This window comes from Gorilla gorilla, chromosome 8 (assembly GCF_029281585.2).
Source record: "Gorilla gorilla gorilla isolate KB3781 chromosome 8, NHGRI_mGorGor1-v2.1_pri, whole genome shotgun sequence".
In the NCBI taxonomy this organism is placed as follows: Eukaryota; Metazoa; Chordata; class Mammalia; order Primates; family Hominidae; genus Gorilla; species Gorilla gorilla.
In genome coordinates, this window is record NC_073232.2 from 132,128,566 (window position 1) to 132,145,302 (window position 16,737).

A 16,737-nucleotide genomic window follows, 5' to 3' on the forward strand; every position below is an offset into this window, starting at 1 on the left:
TTAATAAGCGGTACCAAGAAATAGCAAAAATGTAGATTTTTTCCAATGTCAACCTCCCTCCATTTAAAAATGACTCATCATACCGGGAGGAGTGACCTCCCCTCCGAAGTAATGAAAACGTTAATATTGCAAGGGAATTCCATCTGATGGTAGCTGAAGTCATAATCCACCTTCTGCCACGTTATGAGGTTGCTCAGGGCTGTCACATTATGAACACCTACGAAGGCAGGAAAACATTTTCAGTCATTTGACTTTAATCATCTAAACAAATCAGTTTTGCTGACACCGATGATGAGCCATGAAGTTTCTACCACTTTTAATAAAGGGTATGAGGCACTGTCCAATTTACTAAGCTAAACGTCACTAAGTGTGTAGGCTTACAACAGTCTTGGTCAAGGTAGAACTTTCTGGGGGCAGGGGATCCCCCCGCAAATCTAATACCTAGCATCTGGTATGCACCTAGACATAAAATAGTTCCCAAATATGATTATTTCTAAGTGGTGTATTTACAGGGCTAAACCAAGGAAACACTAAAACTACCTTCATACATAGATCAGCCTAGTGAATTTTACAGATTTTATATTCCCCTTTGCCTTAAACATGCCCAGTCTACCTCATTTTTTCTTCTACCTTTACCTCTTGAGCTGATTGCCAGCAGTGTATTCTTGTCTTCATTTGAGCACTGGTAAACAATCTGCTTTCTTGTGATTTTATAATATATTCCGCAACTGAGGTTAGTGCAAACCATTTGATCTATTATTTCTCAGACATTTTCTGAAAACCATTTACAAACTTTACAACGGGAGGTTAAAAAATAATTAGCCAAGCGTGGTGGCGGGTGCCTGTAGTCCCAGCTACTCGGGAGGCTGAGGCAGGAGAATGGCGTGAACCCGGGAGTTGGAGGTTGCAGTGAGCCAAGATTGGCCACTGCACTCCAGCCTGGGCGACAGAGCAAGACTCCGTCTCAAAACAAAAAAAAATTCTATTAGATCTTTTCTACACTTCCCTTTTGAGGTATTAGATGACTAAAGGCAAAGCTTCCTCCCATTTCAGCTTTTTAAAAAGCTATTTGGGGCAGGTGCAGTGGCTCACACCTGTAATCCCAGCACTGTGGGAGGCCAAGGCAGGAGGATCACTTGAGCCCAGGAATTCAAGATCAGCTGGGCAACACAGCAAGACCCTGTCTCTACCATTCCTTACACTCACTGAAAAAAAAATTTTAGGTTATATACAACTACGCAAAAGAACCCAACACTGTAGGCCCATAAAGACTGCTCCAACCATTCGCTGACACAATAAAACTTTTCACCAAAGAACCCTTACAACCCTCAACATCTACTACTACCCTTTATATTACTGCTCCATTATATTAATACTACCCTTTATATTATTGCTCCATTATATATAATATATAAAATATATAATATGATATATATTAAATGAGACATTATATATTATATATGATATATATAAGATACATTATATATATCTGTTCCATTGTACTACTTTCAGAATACTATGGCAAAACATAGTTGGTGTATATAATTAGTTTATAACATATGCTTTAATCAAATTCATATGCCAAGCCTTTATCTTACGTTGTTAAATGTGAATTTGTCCATAGATACTCTTCTAAAAGTTATTCCTAGATCTGGCTTTAGTGCAAAGGAAGTCAGAAATGGAAGAGAAACATCTATGTATGTACCTGGGGTATCCAGCTGCCCCTGTTCCAGGAGAGTCTCATCAATTACAAGGGAAGTATTGCTGGGCAGCTGGAGGAGCCCACTGACCAAGCGATTGGCTGTGTAGTCTTTGTGGGGAATGAATTTCAAATGGTTCATGTTCTCTATAGTCATCTGTAGACGAAAAGACTGCAAAGAGAAATTTTTTAGTGAACAAGAATTTAAGTTTCCCTGTTTTAAGAAAATATGTACTTGGAATTAAACATTGTGTTTCATATGGAAAAAGTGATCTTATAAATTTCTAAGGGAGTAGTGATATGGTTTCTTGAACTCTAGAAGCAAAAATAGTATCTAGATGTTACATTTGAATTTCATCCATTTGATGAGCTACTTTATTCTCAAATGTCTTGTTCAATATTCTTGAAAATCAATTTTAATTTAACCAATGAAACAAATGGTAGATAACTGACATACAAATATTAAATACCCCAAAACCTAACCTCTTTCACCTAACACAAGCTAGCTAGCAAAAAGAAAATGTTAATTTTACTCTTCAAGACAGGGAGAGAAAAGCTTAATTTTCCTCTATATTCTTTGAATTAAAATTGTATTCATTTATCATAGACATTTTTGAACAAACTTTTCAGAGAAAAATCAAGGAGCACAGCACACTGAGCTGTGGATGGACCTGCAGCTCTCAGGAGGTGCCTCCAGGACGCGAGCACCTTCTCACTCAGTGTTTAACGAGTAAGCGAACCATCTATGCTCCTCCTCCAGCTCTTGAGCCACCATTCCCAACACCCTCTGTGCTCTGCCTTATACACCAATCCATTCTTCCATCCCTCCAGCCTGAAACAATGTGGCAGGGATGGAGAAGAGGGTATGGTGGGGGAAGGCTGTCAAGGAAGAGGTTAAGATATATTGCGAAAATTTAGAGGAGTTTTGTGTATTACCTCAGTGATTCTAAGAAAACGGGGAGCTTAGGGGTGCTTAAATGACCTACCATGTATTAATTTATTTGTTGGTCTTCTACCTAAACTCTGTGAGGGCAAAGGATCTGTTTCAATAATTCTCAAAATGCGGTCCCGAGAACCCCCAGGGAATTGCTTAAACCCTTTTACAGGGTCAATCAGGTCAAAATCATGCATGGATAAAAGATCCTTTCAATGTGCGAGACTAATGAATTTTACCATAGCAGACTATGGAAAGTTTACGAATAGGATTTCAGATTCCACACTTAACTATCTTTAAAGAAAATCTCATGTGGACAGTTTTGGTCTAGTATCAAAGACCACCACCCAGTTATCTGCAAAGGCTATCGAAACCATCCTTCCTTTACCAACTACTTTTCCATCTGTGTGAGGCCAGCTTTCCTTCATATACTTCAACCAAAACCTGAGATTACAATAGACTGAAGGCAGAAGCAGATACAAGCATCCACTGTCTCCTATTAATCCAGACATTAAAGAGATTTGCAAGAATGTAAAACAATGTCACCTTTATCACTAATCATTTTTGGCTTGGGAAAAGTTGTTTTTATGAAAATATTTATATATAATTTTTTATTTTTAATAGGTGTATTTACTTTATCTTCTAGTTTGGTAAATTAATGATAAATATAATCATAACATGAAAAACAGCTCTTTGAGTACTAACACATTTTTCAGAGTGTAAAGTGAGTCTAAGGAGACTGAGAACTGATGGTATATTCCAGTCCACTTCTGCTTCTTGAGGGCCTGGACGAGTGTTAGCACTGAGACACTGAATACATTTGATTCAATAAGGATCTAGTGCACCCTCTTCAATTTCCAAAGAAGTGATCAGTATTTTCAGTCACACAACTAATCAGAAGCAATTCCCCTGTTCCCAAGATCCTACCACCACGCAAATACTGCATTCCAGATACCCTGGCAAATAAAGTGAGCTCAACTTTCCAAACAGGAATTAAAATTGAGGCAATGGAGATAAAGAACTTTATTACCTCAACTAAAAGAATTATGCTCCTATAATTTAGAGTTTATTTAGATTTAAGACTTTAGTGTACAAAAAGGATACCAAATTGGACAAATTGGTATCAACAGAGTATAATTTTAAGGGAGTTACTACAATTGTTTTGTTAGACTTATAGAAATATGTGCTTAGGCAAAAAGACAAAAAAAAGTGAAACGTTTAGGGGAAAGTACATTTTAAATTATGTAACTTGGCAGGCTTTGTTTCCCCTTAAATAAGATCTATTAAAATCTCTAAGTTAAATATTTGAAGTGAATGAAAGACAGTTAGATGGATTTTTTTCAGTGTGCTTAGGTTTATAATACATATTTATATTCATCTTACTGCTGGAACAAGATGTTGAATAATTCGATACAAGTGTTCCGTGAAGGTACTATTCCGTGGGCAACCACTCAAGTTAACTGTAAATTTTCCTAGTGGAAGGACATCTCTTCTTGTATATCTAGAAAAGAAAGAAATCAATCAATAAGATGCTGAAGTGAGTTCCTGACTTCTATCAAATAGCAAAGAATAGAAAAATTAGCTTAATATTGTCATTAAAAATAAACCAGAATATTCTGACCAGTTATTTTATCAGAATAACAGCAATAAAAGTAATAGCCAATATTTGTACGTAAGTGCTGCTGGTCATGTGCCAAAGACCGTTCTGAGTATGTAAATGCTTCCTCATTTAACCCCTAACCATTCAGCGGTAGGTACTGTTGTCTTTGCTTTACAGATGAGAAATCCGAGGCACAGAGATGATAATAAGCAACATGTTCATCTAAACGGAAGCTGACAGAGCTGGGATATGAATCCGGGTAGTTTTGTTCCAGAGCCTGTGCTCTCAACCATTATGTACTACTGTCACAGACTGATTTGAGAAAAGATAAGATTTACAGCACAAAGATGTTTCCTGCAACTTTATAATAGAGAAAAGCTAGGAAAAGCTAACATTTAGGGAAATGGTTACAGTATGGTACAACTGCATAGTGAAATACTTTGCAGCCACTACAAAGTTCATGAAGCATTATGATGGGAAAATGTTTAATATATATCAACTGCTGAAAACAAGACACGCATCTGTGCTTAGAGTGTAACTAAGACCTATGCATGGATGTATACATATGTAAACAAAAACCAATGAACATGTACCTAAAGGTTAACGGAGGTTCTAAGTGGTGAAATTACAGATGATGTGCATTTTCCTCCTTATGTTCTTGGAACTTGTCAAAGGCCCACACTAGTTTTAAAATGAGAAACAAATACAGTGGAGTCAAGGTATGCGGTGCTAGTGTCAATGTCCACGTTAAAAGTGCACATGACGTGGGCGCCTTGGGATGTATAAACAGAGCGTTCAGAATGCAAAAGGGATAAAACAGCTCATTTTACTCATCAGTCAGGTCCTTTATCTCAGGGGTCCCCAACGCCCAGGCCGTGGACCAGTACTGGTTCATGGCCTGTTAGGAACTGGGCCACAACATAGGAGGTGAGGGGTGGATGAGTGGGCATTACGGCCTGAGTTCCGCCTCCTGACAGATCAGCAGTGGCATCAGACTCTCACAGGAGCGCGAACCCTATTGTGAACTGCGCATTTGTGTGTTCCCTATGAGAATCTAACTAATGCCTGATGTTCTGAGGTGGAACAGTTTCATACTGAAACCATCTCCACTCCGGTCCATGGAAAAATGGTCTTCCATGAAACAGGTCCTTGGTGCCTAAAAGGTTGGGGACCACTGCTTTATCTGATTTTGGCTCTAAAATTTAAGGGGACATAATCAAAATGCTAAATGTGAAACTGTGAGAAAAGGAATTTGTCTGTGATTTGGTATAACAGTTAACACTGAACAGATAAAAACCATGTGATGAAGCCCAATAAGGAAAACACACAAATGACACCAGCAATCTTCCCGCTCTTCCACTTCCACACACACCAAACTCCCCTAATTCCCACCAGGATACAGCACTTACACTGTGGAGATGAGATGTAATATAAGGTATTCAGCAGCCAAACTATCCCCAAGAAGGGCATGAGTAAGGAACCCAAGAAGTTCTGCTCTGACTGGAGACAATTCGGACATGAAACTTGAAACAACTGAAGGAGAAAGGAAGACCTGAGTCAGGACACACACTCCAGTTCCTCTCAAGTGTCTTAGGTAAAAAATAACTATGTGAGCAAAGCACAATTCAGTAGACAGTAAGTAAAGCTTAACATATCCGTCAGTAAGTGATGCTAATCTTAAAAATAAGGCAGTTTGCATCCTCTTTTTTTTTTTTTTTTGAGACCAAGTTTTGCTCTTTTTGCCTAGCCTGGAGTGCAATGGCGCCATCTCAGCTCACCGCAACCTCTGCCTCCAGTTCAAGTGATTCTCCTGCCTCACCCTCCCGAGTAGCTGGGATTACAGGCACATGCCACCACACCTGGCTAATTTTGTATTTTTAGTAGACAGGGTTTCACTATATTGGCCAGGCTAGTCTCGAACTCCTGACCTCAGGTGATCCACCCACCTCGGCCTCCTAAAGTGCTAAGATTACAGGCGTGAGCCACTGCACCCAGCCTTGTATATTCTTTTGTCCTCATTTCAGTGAAGAGAATTAATGTAAGAGAAAAATGGGGCAACGAGAGAGAGATTACTGAAAACACTTATTGTGAGGAATGAAGACCTGACTCTTAATCCACTGTGTGCACGTTACAGGCAGCTCTGGACACACTGAGGCTAACAGTCGATAGTTGACTAGGCTGTAACACTTACACTTACAGGTTTTGCTCTCCTCTTTGTTAAGGCAGGCAGGCAATAATGGGTTGATGTGTTGCAACTTCTGGGCTAAGATCACATGAATTCTCGGCACTAATGAAGCGGGAGGACTGTGTACTCTCTGCTCCTCTGCTGTGTCTGTGCACTCCATCGGATCCAGCAGTGCAGAGGCATCCCTGTGGAGAGATGATAAAGTTTCAATTTAGAGAGACATCAATTGCACAGATGCAAAAATAATGTGCATCTTGGAAAACAAAATTAGAGTTAAAGCCAAGAATATTTCCACCTGTACATCTCCTTAAGGAACAGAAAGTGGCCTCTCCTTCTAAAGTGTTACATCACACAGACTTCAGGCTTGTTAAGACATATCATGAAATAATGCATTTATTCAATTTTTCAAGAATGGTATTTTTATTTTTATTTTTTTTTGGATGGAGTCTCACTGTGTTGCCCAGGCTGGAGCGCAGTGATGCGATCTTGGCTCATTGCAACCTCTGCCTCCTGGGTTCAAGCGATTCTCGTGCCTCAGCCTCCTGAGTAGCTGAGATTACAGGTGCACACCACCATGCCTGGCTAATTTTTGTATTTTTAGTAGAGACAGGGTTTCACTATGTTGGCCAGGCTGGTCTCGAACTCCTGACCTCAAGTGATCTGCCTGCCTTGGCCTCTCAAAGTGCTGGGATTACAGGCGTGAGCCACCATGCCTGGCCAGAAACAATAATATTTGTTATTCAGCACTTCGATACGTGGAATGTAGGATGTCACTCATAAGGCTATTTCAAAACACAGGTACTCCTTGAACTATTGGCCGGGACATCGAATACTTGACAGCAGATCTCAAAAACTGGGGTCTTTTTCTCAAAAGCCATCTGGTATCTATTATTCAGTGTGTGGAGAATCCATTCATCTCTTATCTTGCTAATTGTTTTTCCTAAATTTAATTCTTACATGATCCCTCGAATACTGAGTAGACAAGCAATGAAAGTATGAATTTTTCAGACTTGCTAAATAAATCTGCAGATGATAGATTTGTGAGACGACTGAAACAAATGGCTAATCTTTTAGATCTTGACTTTATAGAATCTATAGACACTGAAGTAATAGATTCATACTCCTGTATTTTTTAATACAAGCATAATAACCTTTTCCATAGTACGTACCATGTGACAGACAACGTTCAATGCCTTACACGTACAAATTCACCAAAACCTCACATCTACCCTTATTTACAGTGAGGAAACCAAGCCCAAGGTGACATAGCTAGTAAGTGGCCAAGTCAGGACTCCAACCCAGGCTGCCTGCCTGTCTGTGCTCTTAACCTCTGTGATGGTTAATACTTTGTCAATCTGACTGGATTGAAGGATGAAAATTATTGTTCCTGGGTGTGTCTGTGAGGGTGTTGCCAAAGGAGATTAACATTTGAGTCAGCGGGCTGGGAGAGGCAGACCCATCCTCGGTCTGGGTGGGCAGCATCTAATCAGCTGCCAGCATAAAGGCAGGCATGGAAAGAGCAGACTGGCTGAGTCTTCCGGCCTCCACCTTTCTCTCATGCTGGATGCTTCCTGTCCTCAAACATCAGACTCCAAGTTCTTCAGCTTTTGGACTCTTGGACCTACACCAGTGGTTCACCAGGAGCTCTTAGGCCTTCAGCCACGGACTGAAGCCTGCACTGGTGGCTTCCCTACTTTTGAGATTTTGGGACTCAGGCTGGCTTCCTTGCTCCCCAGCTTACAGATGGCCTATTGTGGGATTTTACCTTGTGATCGTGTGAGTCATTCTCCGAATAAACTCCCCTTCATATATTCATCTATCCTATCAGTTCTGACCCTTTAGAGACCCCTAATACAACCTCTAAACTACATCAATAGTGAAGTAACTGAAGTGATGACTTTCCTAAGTCATCACAATCAGAAATTGCCAAGATGAACAATCTCATATACTATTATTAAGGGACGGTTAAGCATATTTAAAGTTGTTTAAAATTTTTGTTTTGTACCATTTTTTTTTAACTGTGAAAAATGTTAAGTTCATCCTACACAGAAACTAAGATGATGAATGTCCAGTATTCAACAAGAGGACTCTGGTGTAGATGAGGGACATCAGCCCTTACTTTTGGCAATCTCAAAACAAAACAAAAATGAATGAGGAAGATCTAGATTTCCAAGATATGTTGTTAATAAAAAAAAATTAAAAAGTGTAAAAGAGTATATATATCATGTTACCTTTTATAGAAGAAAAAAGTAGAAATAAAATGTATACGTATCTTCATATTTTTGTAAAAAAATAAATACAGGAAGGATAAACCAGAAACTGTGGTTCCCTAAGGAGGCTGGGTGGGAACAGACAGCAGGAATGGGGATAGCTGAGAATGACACCTCTGAGAATCTTTCTAAGTAAAATAAATAATGAAATCACACTGAAGGGAAAGAAAAGTTACCTGAGTAACTGGAACATAGCTCTGACTACACAGCTGCATTCTAAAATAAAAATGAACTGGAAATGTATTGATCTCTAATTACTAGGTTTCTGTTTTGTAGTGGTATGGGTTACCAATTCTGAAATTCCCTTCTGTATATGGTAGAAATGGGGAAACGACAGATTGTGAATAATGGGAATCAAATTTGTTAGAAAAGGAAGTCATAAATATACAAAGGAGAACAACTAGAACATGTGACTCCTGCTGTGCTGAACTGGAATCAGAAATATGAACCCATGGTTTTTCACAGACGTTAGAAATACACAAAACATGCATGTGTGAGTATATATGTGTGCATTTAAATGTGTATGCATATATATGTATCCATATGTTGCATGTATCCTAGCTCTGTCTACTTTAAGGGCCTAGATGCAAATCTAATCCAGTACCAACAAGCACATCTAGGACTCAGATCTTCAAAGCATACGATGAAGCTGCAACAGCTTAATATGCCAGAAAATAAATGTTAAAAAATGATATCATCTCAAAAAAAGGACCCGGCACCTGCTTAAAGTGGCTCCCACTAGCCAAATCTGGGAAAATTTGGGTCTTGAAATAAAATAATGATATTAACATTGAATAAAATCAGAATCTATTAGTCCATACTAAATATAAGTAAATACATTACTTGAATAAACAAATGGAAGAGGTATCTTTTATAGTAGAATGCCAATAAATAAATGTACTGCGTTAGAAAATTGCCAACAAAGTAATAACTGATTCAAGCAAGAATCATCAATGAATGCTAAAATAAATTGGTGAAAGTTTAATGAGAAACTGGATATTTATGTCCCCAAGTACCTTCCTCCAAGTTACTTGTCAATTACAAAGTGAGAAATGTAACTTTACAGAAGAGACATCTGGAAGACACCACCTTAACCAACTAATGAAAATTAACCTCACCAGTAAAGGGACAAACTGACATCACATGCCTCCTGCTGTAACATACTGAGGATACATCAATTCTGTAATATTCCTGCCAAAAATGCAAAACATTGAGTCTAACCATGAGGAAACAAGTAACTGGTAACTGGCTTACACTCTTCAAAAGCATCAAGGCTGTCTGCTCTCTACCACGTGAGAAGACAGCCATCTGCAAACCAGGAAGCGGGCCCTCACTAGAAACCAGATCTGCTGGGAACTTGATTTTGGACTTCCCAGCCTCCAGAACTACTGGAAGACATATATTTCTGTTGTTTAAGGAAAAAAAAAAGTGGCAAGACCATGAAAGACAAAGGCTGAGGACTGTTTCAGATTGAACTCTAGTTATTTAGGTTTATGTTTTGTAAAGGTATGAGTTAACAATTCTGAAATTCCCTTCTCTATGTTGTAAAAATGTGCAAATGATAAGATTGCGAAAAATGGGAATCAAGTTTAAGAGAGTTACACTAATACAGAAAGGAGAACAAGCAGAACGACACCTGTGGTGCTGAACTGGAATCAGAAATACAGTATGAACTCAGCAGAAATAGAGAATGAGCGAGCTTCTGAACCCTGGACTGGGGGATGCAGAAGGGAGACGTGTAAGAAAGAACATGATTAAGACAATTAGTGAAATTAAGTATAGATTGTGGATTAGTGTACTGTATATTTGTGGCAAATTTCCTAGTTTTGATACCTGTACTCTAATTATACATGAGAAAGTCAGTGCTCTTAGGAAATGTTGACAAGCAGTTAGGGGTAAAAGGGTTTGATTTCTGCAACATACTTTCAAGTGTTTCAGAAAAATGTGTGCATAGATAGCACAAATGAATGACAAAACACATGGGGTGCAAGTGTTTACAACTGGTACATCTGGGAAAAAGGGAAAAGGGAGTTCTTTAAAACCATCCTGTAACTCTCCTGAAAACTTGAAATTATATAAAAATAAAGGAGACCAAAAAAAGAGCACACAGACTCACCTTTCATCATTATTCAGTATACTCAGCACAGGATCCACAGACAGTATGCCATATAGCTCAAGAATGTCATTTACTTTGAAACAATCCCAATCTTCATAAACCTAACAAGAGACCACATGAAATCATACTGTTAGAACAGACACAAAGCTTAAGATATTAGTCTTGAAGTACCAATATCTTGGAATTTTAGATCAGGAAACAGACCTTAAAGCAAGTCCTTTATTTTATAAATTTTTATAAATTGAGACCAAGAGTCATTCTGCTAGTTAGCAAATAAGTGAAAAACCAAAACACAGGATGCCTAACTTCCAGACTAATGTCTGTTTTCAATATACCGCAGTACTACAAAAAAAAAAAGGCTTTTCCTAAAATTAAAAAAAGCCTTTTCCCAAAGGCTGACAGTTAAAACTAGAACCGTGCACTATCTCAAAACCTATTAAACCACACCAAGAAAAGGAAAAAACAAAAACAAGATGATTAACTTTGCATTTATTCATAAACTGCAACATCGGATTAACACAAAACTTGGAATGGCCAGAAGATTTTTCACAATTTAAAAAAAAAAAAAAAACCTTTCAAAATTGTCTGTCATGATGGACTTAGTAATAGTCAAGGCCATTTACTGATTAGACCTGGTAGAAGGCAGGGGAAAAAGTGGTAATTTTGGTCCCTGTGCCATATGACTTAAGTGTCATTTCAGTTAAAACCACTGAGAATCTGGGTGCAGTGGCTCACCCCTGGAATCCCAGAACTTTGGGAGGCTGAGGTGGGTGGGTCACTTGAGGTCAGGAGTTCGAGACCAGCCTGGCCAACATAGTGAAACCCCATCTCTACGAAAAATATAAAGAACTAGCTGGGTGTGGTGGTGCATGCCTGTAATCTCAGCTACTCAGGAGGCTGAGGCACGAGAATTGCCTGAACCCAGGAGGTAGAAGTTGCAGTGAGCCGAGATCGTGCCACTGCACACCAGCCTGGACAAGAGAGTGAGACTGCCTCAAAAAAACAAAACAAAAAAACCCCCCCAAAACAAAAAAACCCAAAATGCACAAAGAATAAGGATAGAAATCCTTAACAATCATTTCTGAACCTTCTATCACTTGCTCATTTATCAGGATCAAAACACTAGAATAAGTAAGATGGAAGAACAAACTATTAAAAGTTTTCTTCCTTCTGTTTTATTTTAAATATAAGTGAGAAATAGGTTTTGCTGAGAGAAGGAAGAAGACAAAAAAGAAGAAGATATTATGTTAGAAATGATACAGGAAGGGAACAGACATAATTTAAAAGTTGTTCTGCGTCTGCATTTGAGATGTTCTTCGATTCTTTTAACTTGTTAGCTTACATGCAAAACGAACGTGCAGGTGTGATTAAATTAATAACCTTGAAATGGGGGGGATTATCCTCGATTAACTGGCTGGGCCCCATGTAATCACGGATTCTTAAAATTGGGGAAACTTTCCTGGTTGTGGTCAGATGAGATGTCAACACGAAAAAAATGGTCAGACAAATGCAATGTTGCTGGCTATGAATATGGAAGAAGGAGCCACAAGGCCAAGGAAATTCTCCCTTAGGGGCTCCGAGAAAGGAATGTAGCCCTGCTGGCACCTCGAGTTTACCCCAGTGAGACCACGTTGGATTTCTGACCTAAAGCCTGTAAGATGATAAACTTTTGCTGCTTTAGGCTATTAAATTTGCAGTGATTTGCTATAGCTAGCCCAGCACAAGGAAACAAATGCAAATGCTCAGACACTAAGCTACTTTCTGAGACACATAACATTTCAGTGTTGGATCTACGAAAGGTTTTATTACCTTCACAAGGCATGCAGGGCCCTTCTCTCCTGGCAATGGAAAATTCAAATCAAAAGGAGAAGACAAGTTCAGAGAGTTCAGCTGTTGCCCAGTAGAAGCTTCAGTTTCTAAACGTTTTGGCTCTCCACACCATTGAAGACCACCAACACTCCCTAAATTCAAAGGATAGCATTGCACTTAGTCATTTCTAAGGCCTCCTGGAGAAAAAGAACATTCCATAAGTGCCTTTCAAGTTTGATATACGTGATGCTTCTGAGCTTGCAAAGTTCAAGTTGTTACAGTTTTTAAGGAAACAGCACATACTAACAAAGTCTTTTGTTTGATCTGTAAGAGGACAAAGATAAACATGAAGATCTAAAAATTTTACTTTTTTTCCCTTACTGTAAGATATCAACAAATTCCTCCCATCAAATCTCATGTATAACCAGTTTCAAAAGTTGATTTGCAATATGGTTACTTTGACATCTTTGATTTAAGGAATACATGGTCTACCGACAGCAAAACTCCTTGGTAGAACATACTTTTTCTATTAATTAAGCAGAATAAAACCATACAGCAATAAATTAATTTACCAAATACTTATTAATATCCAGTATGTACCAGGAATCAAACCAGTTGTTGGGGATATACAGGTCATTAAAAGAATAACCCCAACTCCTGAAGTAGTTACACTTTAGGGCTGATAACATGAGAATCAAATTATAGCCTGCCATACCACGAAACACCACTCAGCAATAAAAGGGACAAACTACTGATACATGCAACAATTGGGATGGATCTCAAGGGAATTGTGCTGAAGAAAAGACAATCCCCAAAGTTCATGTAATATACAATTCCATTCTTAAAATGACAAAATTATAAGAGATGGAGAAGAGACCAGTGGTTGCTAGGGTCTAGAGACTTCTGGGGACGGAGGAGGCAGGAGAGTGGTAGTTAGGAGCATAAAAGGGCAACATGAGAGATCTGGGTAATGAAATATTCCCGATTTTAACTGTGGTGGTGGTCACATGAATCTACCTATGTGATAAAACTGCAAAGAACAGGCCAGGTGCAGTGGCTCAAGCCTGTAATCCCAGCACTTTGGGAGGCCGAGGCAGGTGGATCACGAGGTCAGGAGATTGAGACCATCCTGGCTAACACGGTGAAACCCCGTCTCTACTAAAAATACAAAAAATTAGCCAGGCGTGGTGATGGGGGCCTGTAGTCTCAGCTACTCGGGAGGCTGAGGCAGGAGAATGGCGTGAACCCGGGAGGCGGAGCTTGCAGTGAGCAGAGATTGCACCACTGCACTCCAGTCTGGGTGACAGAGCAAGACTCCGTCTAAAAAAAAAAAAAGGAAAAAAAATGATTGTATCAATATCCATTTCCTGGTTATGACATTCTACTATAATTACGTAAGGTGTTACCACTGGGGGAAGTAGAGGCTAAAAGGCATACCAGATCTTTCTGTACTTTTTTTTTTTTTGAGAACGAGTCTCACCCTGTCACCCAGGCTAGAGCATGGTGGCGATCAGGGCTCACTGCAACCTTCGCCTCCTGGGTTCAAGCAATACTCCTGTCTCAGTCTCCTAAGTAGCTGGGATTACAGGCGTGCACCACCATGCCCAGCTAATTTTTGTATTTTTAGTAGAGATGTGGTTTCACCATGTTTGCCAGCCTGGAACTCCTGACCTCAAGTGATGTGCCTGCCTCGGCCTCCCGAAGGGCTGGGATTATAGGTGTGAGCCACCGCAACCAGCCTCTCTGTATTATTTCTTACAACTGCATGTAAGTCTATACTGTGTCAAAATAAAAAGTTTAAAAATATGTATAGCCTAAAACATTGACTAAACACCAACAAGTGTTACTTTATATAAATAAAGTACTCAAATGCATAAAAAGCCTGCATTAAGACATTCAAACAAGAATGGTAAGAAATAAAAAGTAGCATCAACTGCTTAAGTGATAAGAGAATTAACATATTTCCTGGACTTGAATACACACTCGAATATATTACAATATATAAGTTACTATGATATTTATTTGAGATGGAGTCTCTCTGTCACTCTGGCTGGAGTGCAATGGCACGATCTCAGCTCACTGCAACCTCCGCCCCTCTGGGTTCAAGTGATTCTACTGCCTTAGCCTCCCAAACAGCTGGGATTACAGGCGCCTGCCACCATGCCTGGCTAATTTTTGTATTTTTAGTAGAGATGGGGTTTCGCCATGCTGTCCAGGCTAGATGATAGACCGTTAATTTTAATATATTCTGGGGATCAGTGGAGAAAAAGAATACTACGACATTTATACGTATTTATAGTAAAACATTCCAATTTTAAACACATTAAAATACATCTTAGCATTAAGAAAATTTGGAAATATCAATTTATAAAGTAGAGTAATATAAGGGTAATAAAATTCATTAGTAAATCCCTGTTTACCACTGATTGTTAAATTTGCCTTGGCCAGGCACAGTGGCTCACGCCTGTAATCCCAGAACTTTGGGAGGCTGAGGCAGGTGGATCATCTGATGTCGGGAGCTCAAGACCAGCCTGACCAACATGGAGAAACCCCGTCTCTACTAAAAATACAAAATTAGCCAGGCGTGGTGGTGCATGCCTGTAATTCCAGCTACTCAGGAGGCTGAGGCAGGAGAATTGCTTGAACCCAAGAGGCAGAGCTTGCAGTGAGCCAAGATCGTGCCACTGCAATCCAGCCACCGCAACAAGAGCGAAACCCTGTCTCAAAAAAAAAAAAAAAAAAGCCTTCTCTACCCAATCTTGCAGATAGTAAATGACCAGACTGATTTGTTTTGCCTCCTTGTCCTTTAATTTTTCCTTCTGATTAAAGGTGCTGAAGGGAAGTGGATAGCACATACTCGAATATATTACAAACTTGAATATATTACAAATATAAAGACAAACTTATATACCCACCATAACAAAGAAATCCACTGCTTATAAAAGCTAAGACTGGTTGGGCGTGGTGGCTCACGCCTGTTATGCCAATGGCTTTTGGGAGGCTGATATAGAAGGATCACCTGAGCCCAGGAGTTTGAGACCAGCCTGAGCAACACAGTGAGATCCCATCTCTACACAAAATTTAAAAAGTTAGCTGCATGTGGTGGCATGCGCCTATAGCCCTAGCTACTAGGCAGGTTGAAGTGACAGGGGATCACTTGAGCCCAGGGGGTCAAGGCTACAATAAGCCATGATTATGCCACTGCACTCTAGCCTGGGTGATGGGAGTGAAACCCTGTCTCAAAACACAAACAAACAAGAAAATTAAAAAGAAAATGAGAAAGCATGTTTTCAGATAAAAATAACTCATTTTTAGGGTAAAGTACCAGGCTTCTGTATTAAAAATAAATATGAAGATAGAAAAGACCTTTCCAGATAGTCACTTGAGACTCCAAAAACATACATTAGAGCAGCCACTTGTCACAAAGTGATGCCTAATTGCTCATTTGCGAAGCACAGTCTCATAAGAGTACTGTAAAAACTCTCAACATGTCTGTAACTCTGATAAATTGCCAGCTCCTAAATATAGAGCTATATTATGTAACAATTCCCTCTGAAAACCAATCTACTGTAAGAGAGCAAAGTCTAGAGAAAACCTGTTGGCACACACTACCTGCTTGTCTGGCACCTGCATGTTGGTCTTTCTGCTTATTGGGCTGTAGGTCCATATCGTCATCATCTTCATAACTCCTCTTGTGGCGACTAGGAGTGTAGGATGTTGAGGGACTGACTCGAGCTTGGTTTGCATTAACATAGGCGTTAAATGAAAAGTTAAGAAAAGACTACCATAAACTGAGGAATATCCTAAAGTTTTGCTAATTATATGACTTATAAAAAATTACTAGTTTGGCAATTCAGTTAAAATGGAAATGCATTTTTATAAAAGGAGGCTAGACTTCCAGTTCTGGTCATGAGAGTAACAGGTATCAACCTTATGCTGTTATCCTTGCTGTAAACAACAATGTAACTGGACAAAATATGTGAAGCAACTGTTTTCAGTCACTGGACAACAGGGAGCATAAGGTTATGATCCTTGAATGAGGAGAAACACAGCAGGTAAACTCCAAATTCTCCCAGCTCTCTCCTGGAGACATTCTCCAAACTGCAACAAAGAGCAGTAGAGGC

General features: G+C 39.4%; 1 protein-coding gene across 2 annotated transcripts in view; it reads right to left on the reverse strand.

Annotated features, from left to right (window-relative positions):
* MCMBP (minichromosome maintenance complex binding protein) overlaps window positions 1–16,737 on the reverse strand; it is a 43,146-nt gene that overhangs the window by 6,978 nt on the left and 19,431 nt on the right. The window contains exons 6-13 of one of the 2 annotated variants that reach the window (XM_004050188.5): window positions 16,226–16,370; window positions 12,614–12,765; window positions 10,805–10,905; window positions 6,431–6,603; window positions 5,643–5,766; window positions 4,017–4,134; window positions 1,706–1,871; window positions 84–217 (exon numbers count right to left, since the gene is read on the reverse strand). In XM_004050188.5, coding sequence (XP_004050236.1) covers window positions 84–217; window positions 1,706–1,871; window positions 4,017–4,134; window positions 5,643–5,766; window positions 6,431–6,603; window positions 10,805–10,905; window positions 12,614–12,765; window positions 16,226–16,370 — 1,113 coding nt within the window. Of the gene's footprint in view, window positions 1–83; window positions 218–1,705; window positions 1,872–4,016; window positions 4,135–5,642; window positions 5,767–6,424; window positions 6,604–10,804; window positions 10,906–12,613; window positions 12,766–16,225; window positions 16,371–16,737 lie in introns of both variants that reach the window. The other variant, XM_019034660.4, reaches the window with a different exon arrangement.